General features: G+C 35.2%; 1 protein-coding gene across 1 annotated transcript in view; it reads left to right on the top strand.

The window, feature by feature from the left end:
* Positions 1 to 19,804, top strand: part of LOC136409155 (pyrokinin-1 receptor-like) — a 56,387-nt gene extending 36,583 nt beyond the window's left edge. Inside the window, exons 3-6 of the mRNA XM_066390485.1 lie at positions 2,922 to 3,158; positions 5,442 to 5,664; positions 11,728 to 11,945; positions 18,072 to 19,804. Coding sequence (XP_066246582.1) covers positions 2,922 to 3,158; positions 5,442 to 5,664; positions 11,728 to 11,945; positions 18,072 to 18,563 — 1,170 coding nt within the window. The 3' untranslated portion in view covers positions 18,564 to 19,804. The remainder of the gene's footprint in view (positions 1 to 2,921; positions 3,159 to 5,441; positions 5,665 to 11,727; positions 11,946 to 18,071) is intronic.
* Positions 19,805 to 20,134: the final 330 nt, after the last annotated feature.

Raw genomic sequence — 20,134 nt, forward strand, 5'->3', positions numbered from 1 at the left:
TTTTTCACCCCATTCCGAGGACAAAACCATAAAGCACCATTCGCCATGAAAACAATCCATTATATTAATTTCAATGCTGTTTCTGGCAGAGGGCTTCAAGAATTTATGAATTGCCCTTTGTCCTAAAAAACAACTATTCATTGGCAGAAACCCTGGTTAAAATATTCATTGAAGCAAGTGAAAAATGTAAAAGAAAAATTGGACTAAACATGTTATTGATTCGAAACATCAATTCAGCGAGATCTAGATTGGGGTTCATATTGAAATAACATGTATTAATGATATTCATAGAAAATCATAGTGAGAGCATGCCGACCTTAATGAATGTTAATATACATATTTGAGTAGAAAGAATGATCGTAACTTCGTTAGTCAGGATAAGCAATAAAAAACATAAATACGTCTGGGACAGAGGAATATTATTTTAGGATCTTGGGGCTCGTGTGTATTGGCAGAGATAACTTTAACTCAAAGAAACTAATTGAACATGTGTTTGAACATAAACGTCCACGTTCCAGGCCATATATCTTAATAATGTTTTAATGCGCAGTAAATAAATCTGTTTAAAAATTATTAGGAGGGGCACATTCACTGTTTCGTTCCTCGTGGGCCCACTTAGCTCCGCCCCTGACTATAAGATCGGGTCCCGTTTCATGGAAGTTCTCAGACTGTAAGTGCCCACGCCACTGATTTCACAGCTATTGCAATAATTTCGAGTTTTGTAAATCGATTTTTAACTCGTTCCTGTTCCTGGATTTGGTCGGCAAGTTAGTATTTCAACAACTTGAAAACTTCAGGTTTTCCAGGTAAAAAACTGTAACTTCAGTGGCGTCCAAAAGTATCTATTATTTTTTAAAAACATTCAATGTCTCTATATCATTAACATCAGCGTACTTTTCAGGGGCTGTTTGCATTATTATTTTGATATGGAATTGAATTTTGCAGTCTTCAGTAGGTTTCGGCCTCAAATTGAAGTGTACAATGGCGTGTCAAGATATCTTGAATTTCTCTAAAGTTATCAGTACGTCAACCTAAATTGCTTCAATATTAGGTCTTTTTAGGGGTGCCCCTGCTTTGCGATTTTCATATCTAATTGTCGTTGAAGCATTTTAACGTTTTTAATGATATTCAACTTCAAGCTGAAATCCGCAGTGGCATTCCCCTAGCCACACACCCGTCACTGGTCTAGGGAATTAACGCATCTACCACCTGTCGACACAGTCAAAGAAATTACACCCGCATTAAATAAAATTTTTTTAACGGCTGCCCTAAAGTTAAAGGTCCCCTAGACCCTTGCGAAGGTCACTCTGAACCTTTGGGACAATAAATTTGCGAAAAGGTAAAACCTTCTTAAACTGTTAAGAATTTATGAGGTTTAAGCCAGTTTCGTCCTATGGGTCAAGCGACGTTCACGCTCACGCTCAAATGAGCGGGGCTCCCATTTGAATGTACAGCGACATAACACTCGCTTTAGTGTGAACATACTGATTCCCTTCAATGGATTCAATTTGGATCTTTGCTTGAGTGGACAATGAGTGGCGCTATAGTATGAAGCGGCCTTTAGTATTCCCGCACGAGTGTTCGGTCTTTGCCCTTAAAAGTGGCACACAAACAGTCCCGAAATCTCATTCTAGCAATACAATTCGGGATTTATGATTCTAAACGTGGAATTGAAGCATTCGCGTCAAAACCAACAACACCTTTTCACTTCTTTCTTGTTCCGTTTGCAGAGTCGTGAAACACATTTTCTAGTTTATTTTTCAGGTTTTTTTTACCAAATAGAGAATTGGAATTGGCAAAATAAGGAAAATGTAAATATCGCGAGGGCTTTGACATGAAGCATTGAGCTTTAACACAGTCCTAACTAGTTTTGGGTTTTTCGTTCACTTTTCGCTTCTTGATACTGTGCTTCATATAACGCAAAATGGGATTTTTTGCTTTATGTCTGAGGCGCTTCATGAAAATTCAGGGCAATGTGGATATTGGATATCTGGATAAATTTAGATATCATCATTGGTTTGAGTATTTCAAGTTAACCTACTTACTGAATTCTTTTAATTCAGTGGTGGGTGAGGAGCGTCTAGGCAGTAGCGGATCTTCGGGTAAGTTCTGGTTTGCATAGTCTCTCACTCCGAGCTCCTACAAGATAAAATCCAGCTTTTACGCCAAGAAAAACAGCTGAAAACTATTTTCTATTCTTTAATAGCTATTTAACGACTATAAAAATATTGCAAATTTAGTTGACAAGGCCCGGTGCAAAATTGCTGGGAATGAGCATGTCAATGGTTCATTTAACACCATTAGGACAAACATAAAGTGAAAATAAACGAAAGTGCACAAAAAAGTAATAAATAACGCACCCTTTTAGTACTTCATTAGAAAGTTCGTTTCAGAAATAATTTGTGTAGGCATTAAGATCATTGGTTTGTTCAGGTTAACGTGATCACCGTTAGGTCCATGTTAGTTGGATATTAACGAAACCATCATCTGTGCTCATGTAAAGGCATTCTTCACGAGGACCAGAGAAATAAAGTGTTTTCCATGCTCTCCGCCAATCAAGTGGACTTCGCACGTGGTTGCCATGATCCTCATGATTCAATTGTAGGAACGCACACCCTGTATGTAAAATTCGCCGCAATTTTCTAAGGGGTTCTTACGTGAAGAAAATTTTAGCCCGTACGCCTCAGATTTTACTGGGTTCAAATGCACGTTCCCTAAATTACAGAGAGCGTTTGCAGCACTCAACATACAATATTACGTCACTATTGGCGTTTCAATTTTCATGAAAGTCATGGCGCATTCTCGGAATTTTCACACATTTACGAAATTTAGAGTGACAAACGCTAATTTTCCCATTTTTTCGGGTCTCAACGAGTTTGAATGTAAACGCGAAAGTTAGTTAGTTTTATTTCTTGTTCCAGGTATTAACAATCACAGCTTTCACGGTGGAACGCTACCTCGCCATATGCCATCCCTTCTTTTCCCATACAATGTCGAAACTATCCAGATGTGTCCGGATAATCATTATAATCTGGATGGTGGCCTTCACGCTGGCCGTGCCGCAGGCTATCCAGTTCGGCATCCAGGAGTTGGACGACAATGGCAAACTGTTCACGCACTGCACTGTTGTTACTAAGATATTCGACCATGCTTTCGAGGTATGTTAGGTCATAGGGGTAATTATTATTGAAGCCTTGTGTATAAAGTTATCAGCCTGAGGTGAATTATAATTATGTATTTCATGGAGGTATTCAGGGTAAATTTGAACTAATGGAATAAAGTCGTCTTTTTTCGAATTTCCAGGTAACGTATGCGGAGTATTAAAATGAATATACTAATCATCGTTGATGACCCTTTAATTCGAATCGACGGAACTTTTTAAACTTTCATTATCCATTCAAGGATCAAAAATTTTCCCTTAAAATATCCTTTACATATTTTAATTTTTCAGGAAACGTTATCCAGGAGAGTAGTGTCCTCGATCCAGCCTCTTATTTTCGTTTCGCAGCTATTAGCATGTTTGCGTTACTTCATTAATATCACGGTTTTGAAGTTTTAGAGATTATTAAATTAGTATCCGCTAAGAAAACTATGTTGCCTTCAAAATAGAACAATTTGAGATAGATGTAGGTAGTTTTACATTAATAATTATATGATTTACATAGTTGGCAGTTGCGGTAATTAATGTTTACGAAAACGTGGGGGAATTACTCAAATTTAATCAACTATCATAATATTTATGTTTGCAAATCTATCCATAATTTACAAAGATCTGGATAGAAATCGGGAAATTGAAACATTAAATCGAACGCTTTCTTTTGCTTTAGTGTTTGGGTAGAATAAACTCCCTGCACACTTAATAAATAACTGAGAATCAGATAACTTCGATTACCGTTATTTTGGATGCCACACAGTAAAACTCCATTGACGTGGAATAATTATTTCAAGTTGTTTTGTTAGAAATGCTGGAAAACTTTAGAGAATAATTTGCTATTAAAACGGCATCCACAAATCGAAAATGTTTCTCCAAATGCGCCACTCAGTACGCCCCTGGTCTTTGATGTGTGAAAGCACATATTTTCCAGCCCGAGGAAGGCACTTAGAAATATTACCAACGCACTGCGACATCGACGTAACATAATTATCCTCGTAAGTGATATTGTTAAAATAATTGTTAAATTAACTAAAAGTTTTACTACCAAAATCGACCCTTGATGCGCCCCTGTTTTTAATGTATATATTTTACGGGCTGGAGGAGATACTTCAGAAGATCGTCCTGCAAGACTCCATCGACGTAGCACGTTTAATTGTTTTTTTTAATCAGACGAAAGTACGAGAATATTCAATTAGTTAACCGAATATTGCTACGCCCCTGGTTTTCACCTTGTTATTTCACAATTTTGCCAGAAGATGCCGTTTTTAATTATTGTTTTTTTTTCATAATGAGGAATTTAAAAATAAGTTAAGTGGTGTAATTGGCTCCTGGTACGCTTTTGGTTTTAATGTTTTATGACCTAAATCGTCCAACCTGATGATCGAGAAATACTCTCGTGCATGACTCTGTTAACATAGTAGGATCGTTCATAATAATTTCATTTTTAGCGACGAATTAAAGAGAATATTTAATTGTTCAATTGCCTTCTGGCGCGCCTCTGGTTTCCAAGGACTTAATACCACCGTGCAAGACTCCTTTGGCGTAGCTGGGTCATTTTACGACTTTATTTTGGAAATATTCAGGAAGTTGGGAAAAAAGTTTGTTCTTTAATCAACTAGTGGTACGCCTCAAGTTTTAAATGAGTTAAAGCACAAATTTATAGAACTGAAAGAGTTTTATGTTGCAAAACTTCATTGGTGTGGCATGATGGTTTGGACTTTTTTTTAACTCCTGACATGCCCTGTACTCAATTGAAAACGACACGAAGACATTGTCGCAGTTCTAGTTGAAACTTTCATCAAGAAATTCTTTAAATTAGAACCAGACACATAACTTTAAAATTTCACGAAAACTTTCCACAAGACTTTCAGGCGAAGTCAACGCGAAGGATTAATTTTAGTCTGGCGGTAATTAAATTTAAAGGTAATTTCACTTACTTTTCGATAGACGGGGTGCCAATTTTCCTATTCTACATTTTGTTATCCCAGAAAAACCAGCGAAACTGAAAAAGTCCGGATAATCTGGGCCATTTCTAAGAGCCGTAAAAGAGATAAGAGAAATTAGCGAATTTTCTTTTGTTTCTTTAGCCCGAAATAAATAATCTAGCCTAAAAACTTAATTTCCTTCTTTGTCCTTTCATTACCCTCTTTGAAATAATATTTCCTTTTCGGTCTTTCGTAGGAGGATATTTCTATTAATTATTCAGTTTCACTCTTTCATAACTAAATGAAAGGAAATTTGTCCTTTGGCAAGAGATTTAACCGATTACTATTTTCATCAATTCCAGATATCTACGATAGTGTTCTTCGTAGCTCCAATGACCCTCATCACAGTGCTCTATATCCTTATTGGTAGACAATTGAAGAAATCAACTGCCAAAAGGCCATCGCTGACTCAGCACAATAGCAACTGTACAGCGCTCAGATACTCCACTCACTATAACAATACCGAAGTCGTTAAAAAAAGGATCAGAAATACCCAGTCTCAGAACAGAGTAGTGAAGATGCTGAGTAAGTATCTGGCAGTTTCCAGAGCTCGTGGAAGCTGAAAAAAAATCTTTAATTTATTAGATATACATATATTTTATGAAGAGAAACGACATTCCGTTTAGACACTTTGAAAGAAAAACCTTGATCTGTTTCCTGTTTTGTTTGCTCACGTTGTTTGTTGTGTTTATTTTATCTGAGTAGCTTTCGCTTATTGATGGAATAAATTAAAACTGGGCGAGGAAGGCAATTAAAACCGTTTTAATATAATCTCCATGGGCGCTTTTGGTGTTTGATCCTGGAACCAAATTGGGTTCCGGGAAAATCAAAGTTTATATAATTTTTTCAGTAAAAATTGTACTCATTGGCGAACCAAAAAATTAGTAAATTTCCATAATTTGAAGCAAAACTTGGCACTAATAAATTTAGTTACTTGAATTTATCAGTAAAACCTTAAGAGACGCCACTAGTTCTTAATTTTGATATCAAATTAGGTTTTAAAAATTGATTACAATTTTTTAAGTCAAAATTCAGAGACTCAGTGGGGTACAAAAAGAGCAATAGTTTTTACAAGTTTGTTAAATAGTATTGAATATGGTTCCGAAGACTTTGAGGATGTTATAATTTTTTAAGGACAAGTTCAGATAATCAAAAGCGTGCAGAAATATTAATAATTAAAAAATATTCAAAACTGTACCATTAAATAGTGGTTTTTCAAATTTTCAAGAAACCCTTCAAAGACGCCTTTGGTTCCTAATTTAAATTCGAAACTAAATTCTGGAGAAACCGATGGATGTTAATTACACATTGTGACATAGACATATAGATATCTAATCCGTGACGTATAAAGAACTCAATACACGTTCAAAATTTGAATTAAAACAAGATTTTTCATTAATCACTGATGTAAACTTTTAAGTAACTAGATATATATTCAGTGGTGTACAAAGAGAAACAAATATTTTCAAACCTTTAATTAAACCTGAAGTGTAATATGTCTAATCTTATCAATAACCCCTTTAGAGACGTCCTTGAGTCTTGATTCGGAAACTCAATTAAATGAGAGAAATCTGGAAGATTAGATATGTGATGTACCAAATAAATTAAAGTAGAGTGATGCCAATAATATAAATATACAATATCCAATTAAAATATCCCACATATAGATTCTATGGAATTAGACTTCAAACGGGCAGTACTACAATTGAATAATTCCAGTAAACTATTCTAGTTTATTGTGCAATATCGGGTCTTTATTTTATCATTCAGCTATTATATTTTCAGCTATATACATATATTGTATATTTGTGTCACCAATTTGAATAATAATATATATTTCATACGGATATAAGCTACGATTAATCATAACAGACATTGATAGAGCATGTGCAATTCAATATGTGTATTCTGCTTAGATCAAGGTTAGATCAACTTAATTCTAGCAATTGGATCATTCACTTCATCTGCTTAATTTGAACTACTAATAAATTTATTTGTTATTAATATTAGTATTAGTAGTTAATAATACATGTTGTACAATGCGCGTGTATTGAAAAAGAAGCCACTGATCAATTGGAATGAAGGCAACGAAGTAAAATAATAATGCGGGTAGGAACCTTTATTATAAACAAGCATCTAACAATTTTTCAGTGGAATCATTCGTGCAATCACTCCACGCCCATGATGTTCGGACGAATGTCAAAGCTCGCGGAAACGCACTAAAGGTCTTGATTCTCACAAATATTCGGGAACAGACAAATTGCATAGGGGGTATTTTCTATAGTAAGCGAACAGACAGGGTTAATTCAGTTTTAGCTGAAGAGAACTACACACAGGAAACAGATAAAATCTGAAAAATTGAAGTTGATAATAAATTATTTGAAACGAACAATAGTACAAATCCCCTAATTTTACATTCCTCCTAGATGAGGTTTATTATCGCGATTATTAGTCATTGTACCACTAAATTTGCATGCACATAGCTGCTGTTGCCAATGGCAATAGGAGTTGAACCAGCAACTCGATATATTGTCCACTTATGCATGTTCTCAGTCCTTTAAATTAGCCATTCTTCCTAGCGTTCGGTCAGCTGCACAATTTCCATAAAATCTAATTGACTAAAATGCAAATTCTTCTGTGTTTGCGGGGTGAAACACATACCGCTTTATGTAAGCTTAATTGTGACCTTTCAAAGGGGCAAATTAGGGCTCACGATTCAATAGTGTCAATCCCGGAATTTGTATGTATACACGAGGTCCGAGGATTTATGATCGCGAGTTCAGGTTGGTTTGGGTCTCAATCAATCCACTGGCTCAGTGCTGATCATAAACCTAGTGACACAATATTTGATCACCTTCTAAAAACACAAATTGTGAGTGTTGGTGCTCACACGGAGCCGCTTGTTTCCTTTAAACCTTCCTTGATCTTGGGGGCTTAATCGAACGAAAAAACTAAAATAAAGATTGAAATTTCCTGAAACCTTTCGGCTGGAAATTGCCAGAATATGAATACGTAAGCGATATTATGCAAATTTTATCTTTAAGATGCGGATTAAAGAGTTCGCAAAGGATTTCTTCGCCATGCTTCCTTGTTAAATAATATTATCGAGTCCGGAAAGCCATATTTGAGCATTTGCCATTATCGTCAAATTTTACATCATTTCATAGATTTTTCCCAGAAAAACTTATTTTTCCTGAAATAATGTACGTTTTGAGAAAAGACAATGTCGAAGGTTAAATCGGAATTTAATTCCGTAGTAAAATAACCCCACTTGTTCCATTACAAAAGTTAAAGTGTTTGAAAGTCCTTGTTCTAGTTCCCTGGAAACTTTGCCAGGAAAACCAGAGTTTGCTACCTGGCAAATCTGAACTTATTGTTAACACAGAAAGGATTATTTTTCAGGGCTTCAGGTATATTTGCAGGCGTTTGGAAAATTCTTGAAGTTACACAAATTTTTCAGAAAGTGGTGATAATCCGGGATTTTTAAAATAAACGAGTGGGACTTTGTTTATTTGAACATCTAAAAATTCTCAAATTTTATTACTAGTTACGGGTTGAACAAATACACACAACCAAACTTGCATGGAATCACCCAGTATTTTATAGAAAGGTGTTTTTACTGATTTGTTTTTGCATTCAAATAAAAAACTTGGTTTTTATAGTCAAAAAATGTTGTTAGTCAAAAAATTAAAGTTAGTGCATTGATTTTATTAATTTGGAAGTCACATCTCAGATTTTCTCATTTGTATTCTATGTTTCAAACTGCCTTAAAATGCCTTTTGTAGGATTATCGGGTGTACAGAGAAGAAGAATAATTGCGTTAGTGGAGCAGGGTATGCCTCAAAGAACTTTTGCCCGTACCATTGGTCTTCTGCAAGGTGTGATTTCAAATATCGGTGACATATAACTTTAAGCCACTAGAGGTTTAAGGTTTTTTTTTTTAAATTACTTATTTGATGTAACACGTGATTTTTTACAAAAAAATGAGGATTTTAAACTTTTATTGCGAAAAAAAATTTTTTTTTTCTTTTGCTATTTTGTGCTATTTTTCGAGTTTAGCATTTATTTCCAATAGGTAAAGTGTCCTTCGGGACTGTGGAGTAAATTGGGGTGCTGGGTGGGGTAAGGTAAGGCTAGGTAGGGTAAGATAGGGTAAGGGTAAGGGCCAGAGTCAAAGGTAAGAGGAATCGCTCAAGTTAAATGGAAGAAGGGGGAGGTGTTCAGGTCAGGTTCAGGTTAGTTCAAGTTAGTTCAGGTTAAGTTCAGGTTAGTTCAGGTTAATTCAAGTCAACTCTTTTGTTTTGTTTTACCCCACCCAGCACCTCAATTCACTCCATGGTCTCGAAGGACACTTCACCTATTGGAAATAAATGCTAAACTCGAAAAATAGCACAAAATAGCAAAAGAAAAACATTTTTTTTTGCAATAAAAGTCTAAAATCCGCATTTTTTTGTAAAAAATCACGTGTTACAACATCAAATAAGTCATTTAAAAAAAAACCTTAAATCTCTAGTGGCTTAAACTGATATGGGACTCCAAATACCTATTCAGGATATATTTAGAATTGGGAACACTACAAAGCAAACCAAGAAGTCGCCAAAACGTTACCACAGATTAACAAAACCGATTTTTAGCTCAAATAGCTAGATGAAATCCAACGATAACAAATCCAAAGCTTCAAAAGCCACTTGTACAAGCGACATACGCGTATCCGTGGAAACAATTAGAAACGACTTCAAGCTAGGGGATTATTTAGCCAAAGGCCACTAAAGGTCCTTGAATTGATAACGCCACATAAACGCGATGTATTAAATTGGTATTTGTAGCACTAAAACTGGACAATAAACGAATGACAAAACGTATTGTTTGCGAACGAAACCAGAATTGGTTTTAGATCTGATGTTCGGCGATTCCATATTTTAAGAGGCTATGGAAGGCAGGCCAGGCTTCAGTTGCCCGATCTGTCCCGAAATATAAAAGGGGAACAGTAATGTTTTCGAGCAGTATAACGATAGGGGAAATACCTCCCTCAATTCGCGTTCGACCCACCTTAACTGGATAGAGACACGTAGATTTGGTTTTTCCAGCCAATAACAACAACTTGGAGAGGTGCTGTTGGAGAGGGTTTTTTTATTTGTGAACGACAATGTCCCACCGCATACCAATAGAGAGTAGCGAAAAATACCTTGGAACCGGGGGGTATAAGAGTTTTAACCTGGTCTATTTGTTTTCCCAACCTGAATCGCATAGAATATTTATGAGACATGATTAAAAGAAAAATTAGAGCTCGTCAACACAACTCGTAAAATATAGAACAACTGATACAAGCAGTTCATGAAAAATGGAGAAATCTTCCTCAAGAAGAAATTAATAATCTTATAGGAATCATGTTCCGTCGAATCCGTTTTTGTACTGAAGCTAGGGGTGGAAATACAGATTATTAGAACACTCAAGAAGTCTATATTTTCATTTATAATTTGAATTTCTTATAAATCTTGATTTTACAAAATGAGAGTTTTTTATTATACATATAGAATTTTTTTCTTTCTTTAAATTCTGGCAGTACAAATCTTTTTTAACCTAATCTTTTAATTTCCAGTACCTAATTTCGCCAAAAATAACTTCTTCGGAAAATACGGGGTGATTCCATATAAGTTTGGCTGTCTGCAAAAATGAAAAAAGGTACCTTTCTCCATTTATATACGTAATTTTAATTTTTAAAAAATTTTCTCTGTAATCTGTTGTTCGTTCCCGGAGGGCGTATCTTGTTTGTACATGTTTAGCTTCTTTGAATTTGGCAAACTGTTGCCGTCTAATTCAGAAGCTTTTATTTTCAATGTTTTAGTCAATTTTCACCGTTATTTTAGATATTTCTGTCGAGTGGTTTGCAAATAAAGACAAAGCACTTATACTCAATTTCACTTTTACTGTGTCACAATTTATTTCTACAAAGAGCACTAATTCGCTTGTTCATATTCGCAGTGCCGTTTGTCGATAATTTGGACAAAAAAGTCGAAATTCATACTGACTCTCCTGGACCAACGCTGGTTTTATATGTGGCAATTCCCTATTAGCCGTAACGATTTACAATATTCAGCTTATTTCTGGATGCAGGAGAAATTTAATGGAAAAATCTGATGCACACCAAGGCTATTTTCAACTTTTCCTGGAATAAAAAATTGGAACTGATTGGCAGGGATTCGTAACGGAATCAACAGAGGGGAAAATTAAACCTTGTGTGTGAATGAATGAAAGAAGTCAAGGCATATAGACGTTTAGGGTTTGTCTGGTGGACAGTGGTCAAGACGGAGATTGAAATGATGATTTAAGAATGTAATTTGATGTGGTCAGAAATAATGCTGTCATCTAATAAATTTGTATATTAATAATCATGTGCTTAAATATTATAGATAAAACCTTTTTTCCTGGCTTATTTGTACAATTTTATGCCCGATCAATCGATTCCCCAACCTCAATCGCCTCCAAAATATCTGCGCGATTATTAACGAATTCGCTGAAACATTTATCTTATAAGCAATTTGTAAATTTACGCCCACTTTAAATTTAAGTTTTCTGTTTTTCTTCCAGTTGCAGTTGTGGCAGCTTTCTTTGTCTGCTGGGCCCCTTTCCACGCTCAAAGACTACTGGCAGTATACTTGTCTGATGCGTCACAGGAGGCCCAAGCCACGTACTTCCAAATGTACTTATACTTGATGTACACCAGCGGCGTGCTGTACTACTTGTCCACGTGCATCAACCCTCTGTTGTACCATATTATGTCCAACAAGTATAGAAATGCATTTAAGGTAAGATAGAAAATCCCACGACAATACTTCCATAAAATTGAATTGTTTAATGCAGTGCCCTGTGTATTGCCACGTATTTTTATGGATACTATATTTAGAGAGTTTCTGGCATATACTTTTTGGAGATAGAGCTTCTAAAGAAAATGCAATTTTGATCGCCTCGTGTTTACACTTTCAAAAGATATTTTTAACGCAATTTTCTATTTTCTGATAGACTTAAATAGTACACATAATTAGGTTCATCTCGGGTATGAAATCTTCCTCTACACGTTTCGGAGACAGAGAGACTCAAAACACATTAAGTTTTAGTCACCTCACGTTTCTGGCATCGAGCGTGCTTTCAAATTCAGAACACTGTATATTTTATATATTTAAATACATACGAATAAGAAAATTGCTAGTATTCAAATCTTCATATAGCATGATTCAGAACTATGAAATCAAGAGTCTAGAGATTATTTACTGTAACAATAGAAGATATTTGAGTATGAAAATCCATGTCTGGCAATGACTTGTTAAGGTTGCCGACCTTATGATGCTTTGTGACAATTATATGCAAAAATGTGTTTTGTAGAGTTTTAGTAAGTTACGTCGTACGTTTCGTATTTCGTTGGATCGTCAATTCGGACAACATTGGATCGGCAGAGATGGTCCAGTTTCGCGGCCCCCTAGATCATCCGATCTAACACCTTTAGATTTCTTTCTGTGGAGACATGTAAAGTCTCTGATTTATGAAACGCCAGTGTAAACAACAAGACTTGATTGCACGAATTACTGAGGCATTTGAAGCATGTTCAAAACGATTATCAAATTTTTAGCGAAGTTCTCAGAAACCATGATGGTCGTTTAAAAAGCTGCATTCAAGTTCAAGGATTACATTTTGAATAATTACTGTAGTATCATTTTGTATAAACAAATTAAAAATAAAATGTATTAAAATTCAATAAAACACATTTTTGTATATGACTGTCTTAAAGCATCATGAGGCCATAGCATCTTAATGACATATTTCCGGACATGGGTTCTGATACTCTAATGTTTTCTATTGTTTCACTGAATAATCCTCAGCAGATTCATCCCATAGTTCTGAATCCCTCCGTATTTACCTTTAATAGTTTCGGAGATAAAGAGCTTTCAAATATCTTTACTTAAAGAAATCTGCCATGAACAAAAAGATTTCTTTTATTTATCACTCTGTATATAACTTTAAAGATTACAATTTAAGTTATCATTAGCTTTTCTAGATGCAACACCCTGTATATTTTTACATTTAAATGTAAGCCAGGAAAAACTCTCTTAATCCATCTAATATTGATAAATATTTTTGAACTGTTTAATTATATGACGGATCATGTTACGTACGTTACGTATAGAGTTACATAACGAGAACAGTAAGCAGCGTGTTGCGAGCGCGGCGAAAATTTGCGGCCGTGCGGCAGGCGAAATCACAAATTTCGTCGAGAAAAGTAACGACAGTTTATTTCCAGAAATCAGGTTCTTAAGCCTTTTAAAACTCTTTTATTAAGAAGATTTAAGAAGTTTATAAACATTGCCTTCAGTAAATAAGACGTAATGCGAGCCTTCTCGTAAACAAAGTGATTCAGGAAAAACAGCCTTATTTTTTCCCCCAGCTTTTTTGCATCTTAAGGCAATAAGAGCTCGAATGTAGAACGCAAAACTGGCAATTTCGCAAAAAAAACTCCCACTTTTGGGATAAAGTTTTCGGATTGGGACGCGATATTTCCTGTTTTTCAGTTCTTCAGTGCTGGCAGAGATTTTGTTTTCCATTCGAATGCCTGAGATACATATAACGGGATGTAGTTTCCATCCGATTAGGGATACTGCTTGGCAAACAAGTTCTACATTAAATTAAATTTTTAGTAATTTTATTTGCTGAAATTTACTAAGAATTCTGTATGGATGGGAAACTGTGGTCCCAACTAGATTGTGTCGTTAAATGATAAAAAAGGACCGAACCCTTGGAGTGATTGCCACATTAATGACAATAGATCCAGGTATTAGCTTTAGACGTTTTCTTTTTCCAGAGTTGAAAAATATGATTCTTGGTCTCAAACGATTCAGTTTTTATGTACGTGGTTGGGTATGTGGAAACACGACTCATTATTCAAACCGTTGGGAGTCCCAGTTCTCGCTGACAGCGAGCTTTTCTGTCTCGAAGATGATGGATTAATTGGGTTTTGTTTCTAAGCCCGTTTCGTTTTCGAGCTCTAAAGAGGTGTCTCGGGCAATACGTGGGAAGACGACGCGTCAATCCATTGAGAAAAATCCTTAATCGTATTTTACATCGAAAACAATCCATTTTATCATTTTTCCATCATCTGCAATGACATTTATTTCTAGTTTTCACGTAAATTAAAAGTGATCAGATGGCAAAAGACAGTTTTACGTTACTCGATAACATAAAAACCCCTTTTATCTCTGCAATATTGCGAATTGCAGTAAATCCGAGTAAATTCTTAACGGCGAAAAAGGTTAACACTCCTTCTGAGTTATATTAAGCTTCTCATCAAACTCGATATTTCGTACATTTTTATGGTGGTGCATGGGAATTAGTTTTTTATGATAAGGATCTGTCCAATTTGCCAGGAAATATCGCTGAAAAGAGATAAATAAAGTACTTGTTAACAAGTGATTTACTCAGAAGCAATTTTTTTTATGGAAGAGAAATGAAAATTGTCTCTTTTTGCTGAAATATTGCTGGGATAAAGAACAAATAATTGATTGGAATAGGGGAGGAAACCCTTGTCGTCTAGGAAAACTGCTTTTTATGGAAAACATCCTTTGTTCTTGAATGCTTTATGAGGTTCGTTCCAAACTCAAGCCACATGCGGCTAAATTCGGAAATAAAAATCCAGGAATTATTCCACAAATGTACATTCCTGTGCGTGCATAAATGGGGATTTAACTAAAGCAGGTGTATGAATTTCAAATGAAGTTTTTTCAAAAATACATTTTTGTCTGAAAATATACATTTAACAACCGGCATTAGATTTTCATTTCCCTGGCAGAAATCTAAGCCTGTACGTCAGGAAAAAGGGATATTTATAAACCCTCCGTGTCCAGGGTAAATATCACGAGGCTAAAAAAAAGCCGTTGAATGGATCTACTTTATTTACCTTAGACACTGCTATCGGTTTTATACATGTATCCTAAATTGAGCTTTCATGTATTGGAATCTTGAAAACTGTACGAGCTTTAAGGCTGGTTAAAGAGGGAGAATTCTAAACAATTATGTTAGTAACGTGACAGTGAAAACAGACCGGCGCTAACGGTCTAAGTTTTTGAGAAATTTTCGAATCATCGAAATATGTAAATATATTTGTGAAGTTAATTTTTGTGGAAAATACATATCTGAAGTGTAAATTTCAAGACGACGTTTCGGATTTTTGGAAATATCATCAACCTATATTTTTCTTACGAATACCATATTGGATTTTTGAATTTTTGGGTGGCGATGAAATAGTTATTTTCTTAACAAGGGAGGAAACTGATGATTTCTCGCTCGCGATCGTAAAAATTACAAAATCCAATATAGCCACAATAAGAAAAATATAAGTTGATGATCTTGCCAGAAACCGAAACGTCTTGAAATTTAATCTTCACGGGCATATTTCACTTAACAATTGCTTAAGATACAACGGCTTTACGCATTTTGACAATTTTCTAAAATCTTCTAAAAAGACTTTTGAAATACATCATTTCGTGCAGAAATTTTATTAAGTTTAAATGAAGTAACCTACGCCTCTGGTTCTTTCTTGACAAATAGTACACGGTGGGGCAAATTCAGTTGCCAAATTTCGACTATTTCATGCAGAACTAAAACAAATATAAAATTTTAAATGGAAATTGAAAAAACAGAAGACATTCCTATTGACAATTTCGTTACGAAATTATTTTACTAGATATTTTTGGTTCCGTGTAGTTCTAAGTCTAAAGCCCAGTTACATGAATTGACTCAGCGTTACCACAACTGTCACTTAGAACCATCTCATAAGAACTAATAGATTGCTGTCACGAGGTTTCAATCACCAATTCTTGTTCAGCTTAACTGATTTTCAAACAACTGGGCCCAAAACCAATAAAGACAGTCTTCTGTAAGGGACTTCCGATAAAATCGGATTAATCTAATAGCGATGTTTGCATGCAAACAACGGTAATTTAGTCGTTAGGTAAATATTCCAAGATTCTCAAACAAAAAAATAAGCGCAGGCTGTATTACTATAGCGATAATGAAGCAACGGTTATGTGGAACCGTTAAATCAGTTATAAAATTTTGGATAATACAGTCGGGACTTTTAAGTAACAATCTCTGTTAAAATTAATATAAGTAAATATACCTGTGAAATGGAGAAGACAGTAAATACTAGTGAAGTAATGGCAGTAGTAACTGACAAATATAACATGAATTATTGAGTAACGATAACGTTACATAATAAAATAAGCTCTTAAGAGAACGAGGAGTAACTGTAACAGTTACTTAGTAACGCTCATGTTATAAGTTGATCTCGAGAAAATTTACCTTTATTTAGCAGAAATCACTGTTACGTAACGGTAACCGTTAAGAGCTGAGTGAGGATCTAGTTAGTAAAACGTTGTTTCAGCTTCGAATGTACAGAACAATTCCAGAAATTTTGTTGAAAGAATCTACTCGACCTTGGCCTCGTGCTCTTTGTTGAAATTAAAACTGTGATAACGGTACTGCACTAGAGTTCAATTATTTTAACGACCAACATGAAACTCAAACTTCCACTGACTAAAACAATATTTACCATTGCGGGAGGAATTTGTTTGACCATTAAAAGACTGGAAATGCACTCGGGGTTTCGCACCAATTTCAATTTCTAAAGCTTTAAGGGTTTGCAGTTTTAATTACTTTATTGTTTGAGTCCGAGTAAACCCCATTTCAATAGCAATAAAACCGATGAAGATCTTACTACACATATCACTTCTTATTCTCGTTGAGACCCCTTTTTTGTCCTTGGTCCAGACGCAAAGGGCCCCCAGACACGTTTCCAGTTTTCATCCTGGATAAGGGAAAATTAATTCCAACCACGAATTCGATGGGGCAGACAGTGTGTTTTGTCTTAGGCCACTTACGAGTGATTGCTGAAAAAATGATTACTAGATGTTCCGGTTGGATAAAAAATTTAATTAGTTCGGGCTAATCAACTGGAAAGGTGTACGAATGCAGACAGCTGCAAGTCTAATCTGCGGATAGCATGAATGCTGGAAAATGGAAATAACTGGATAAAAATGTGAAGGCAACTGGAAACTACACGAACCTTGTTATCAAGATTTTTCCAGGCAAAACGAGATGAACATTTAGTAAGATGTAGGAAGGATCTAAAATGGTAAAAGGGGTCAAAAAAGACAGATGATGCGGATATCGATTATTTATATGATATACTATATTGCTTTTTTGCTGACCTAAAAATAAGGAGAGACACTTAAATTGATTAGAGACTTCGATAGAAAATAGAAACCTCTAAGAAAAATAAAATGGTCTGTAGCAGTCTGATCGGTGCTAGTCCTTGTTCGGATAAAATTAATTTTAGTGGGGATTCTTAATCTCGAGGACTTTGAGTGCATCACGTTGGAATTGGGAAAGAGGTCTTTGTTACAACATGAAAGCTGGAGTTGCGGGGTGGAAATTTATAAATTTAGGTATATGAGGCTGTAAAATAGAACGGACTTTTCATTCAGTAATTCACAAGTTCTGGAATTACCACGGCTTCGCAGTTATTTTATTGGTAACAGTTACTTCAGCTGGTATCAAAAACTGCTAGTCGGTCTTTTGTTGATAACCATTTGATTGGTAATATTACTTTATCAGTCGCAGTTTCTTGGTGCAAACAGGCATTCAAGGGAAGAGCAATTTTAAACTAAATAATGGTTACTATGCAGTAACCGTGGCATAAGTGGAGGGTCGTTCAATCCAATTCGTTTTCACACTCCTACATTTCGCTGTTAAAATAACTTTACAGGAACCGTTACTAAGCTCTAGGTCGTTATCGCTTTTAAACAGCCACCATTATATGGTTACAATTATCGTTACATTTATTCCATGTTTTTCTCCCTTTAATTAAGTTTCTCGTTGATTTCCAGAAAACATTCCACAACTTCTGCTCGAGAGGCTCGCGAAGACGCCACTACATAGCAGCCCCTGTGCGTAACACCACTAAAAAGTACCCCGAGAATTTTTTAGGGGAAGCCTTGCATCTAGTCCAAACGGGCGATGCGAGAACTTCCTCTAACTCTCACTGGACCAAACCTGTGACGACCAGACTTACTCCCCAAACCAGTCAAACCAGCTTCTCCTCCTCCAAACTGGAGACATCGCAGTCCCACCTGGAGAAAGAGACTTACGACAGGCTGATGCCAGTACCGGCGGAGGAAGGGCATTCGTGTGCTTCTATTAAAACTCGGTTTCTGAAACTGTTCAAATCGGGGTTGAGTCAGAGTTACAACATGAGTCAATCGAAGCTTAATAAGGGCTCAAACACTATTAGTAATTCCAGCCTGAAAGACACGGACGAGATGGACTTTGTGTGTGCGGATTTGGTTAGACAGATGAAGCAGGTGAATGACGTGCTCTAAAGCTAATGGTAATGGACATTTATGTTTTTAAATTTTCTAAAAAATTCTTCTTACTGACTGAGTATATAGAAAGTAAAAAAACTATACGTATTTGCGGCTACGGTTAAAAGCTATTACAAGTCAAGTACGCCATCTATCGAGTTACTAGTGTCGCCATCTACCATTGAGCAGCAATACTCAAGCTTTACTATGAAGCCCTCAATTTTTCATACACAAACTCTTTAAAAATTCTCTTTAAACCTTGATTCTGAATTGTGACTATTTGTGATTCCACCAGTAAGTCCTACCACTTAAGATTCATTTCTAGAGTTACGGGTAATGACATATTGTCATATAAGGCTTGTGAATTTGCATTATGTTTATGTTTTTATAAATATTAGTTAGTTAAGATTTCATAGGATTTAATTCAAATTTATTAATAATAAGTAGTAAGTTTGGGTTTGATAATCTCAGGATGAGACTACGAACAGATGGTTTGATGGTTTTCAATAGAGGCAATGTTGCACAACATAATGTATTTTTGTATCTACATGTAATTACATATGTAACAAATGCAGGAATTAACGAAACGTCCCTGAAACCTCACAAAACATTAGCATAATGCTGTCTACTTTAGATTTTTAATATATATAGGGTGTTGGAAATTAGTAGGCCAATCCTCTAACCACAGATTTGTTGAGCGAAAATAATTAGTCTTTCTTTACCTGAATTTTTTCTTTGGTGCTTCATACACGCTATACAGAATGTTGAAGTTGTTAAAAAAATTTTTTTGTTAATAGCTTCGGTGCTTCTTGACATATTTTAATGAATTTTTGCAGTGATGCACAATTCAACGAAGTGCAATTTTCCTATAATTTGGGTAAAAAAATGCTAAATCAGAATGGAAAAAATTGGGGGTCGTGGACACGTCCCCCCTCATCAAACTTTTATTTGCGCATGCCAATGGTGAACGTGTTTAATTTTTTAAACTAAACGTTCCTTTCTCTTAATTTTTCTATTCTAGTAAAAATATTAAGATAAAGCAAGCGATAAACTAAATATTAATATAAAAATTTAGTTTACCGCTTGCTTTAGAATACATGTCAGCATATTATCTCTCAATACATGGTATTTATTTTTCGTTTACATCGGGAACGTATCTTTAAAAAAACACGATGTATTGTCACATGACTATCTTAAATACCATATTAATAGTACAATAAATCTTGTCCTTAATGTTTCTTCTAGATTTTATTTTATTTTATGCAAATTGAGTTATTTCAGCAAAGGGACAACGATTTTGAAAAGTTAAAGATAAATAATAATAATACAACAATGGATAAAAACAAATAATAATAAACAAATGGCCTAAATGAATCTAAATTAAGTGTTCAATATAATTTTTCCCTTTTTAAATGTACGCCCGAGCTCTTTTTGTTACAGTAATACGAATATTGTGAAAAATTTGTAGTTTTAACTTAAATTGTGGAACCATATAAACAACGTTTTTTATAAATCCCCAAAAACAAAAATCGAGAGGATTAAGGTCAGGAGAATGAACTGGCCACTGAATACGTGCTTGTATCTGGCAA

The sequence above is a fragment of the Euwallacea similis genome, chromosome 5 (genome assembly GCF_039881205.1).
Source record: "Euwallacea similis isolate ESF13 chromosome 5, ESF131.1, whole genome shotgun sequence".
Classification (NCBI taxonomy): Eukaryota; Metazoa; Arthropoda; class Insecta; order Coleoptera; family Curculionidae; genus Euwallacea; species Euwallacea similis.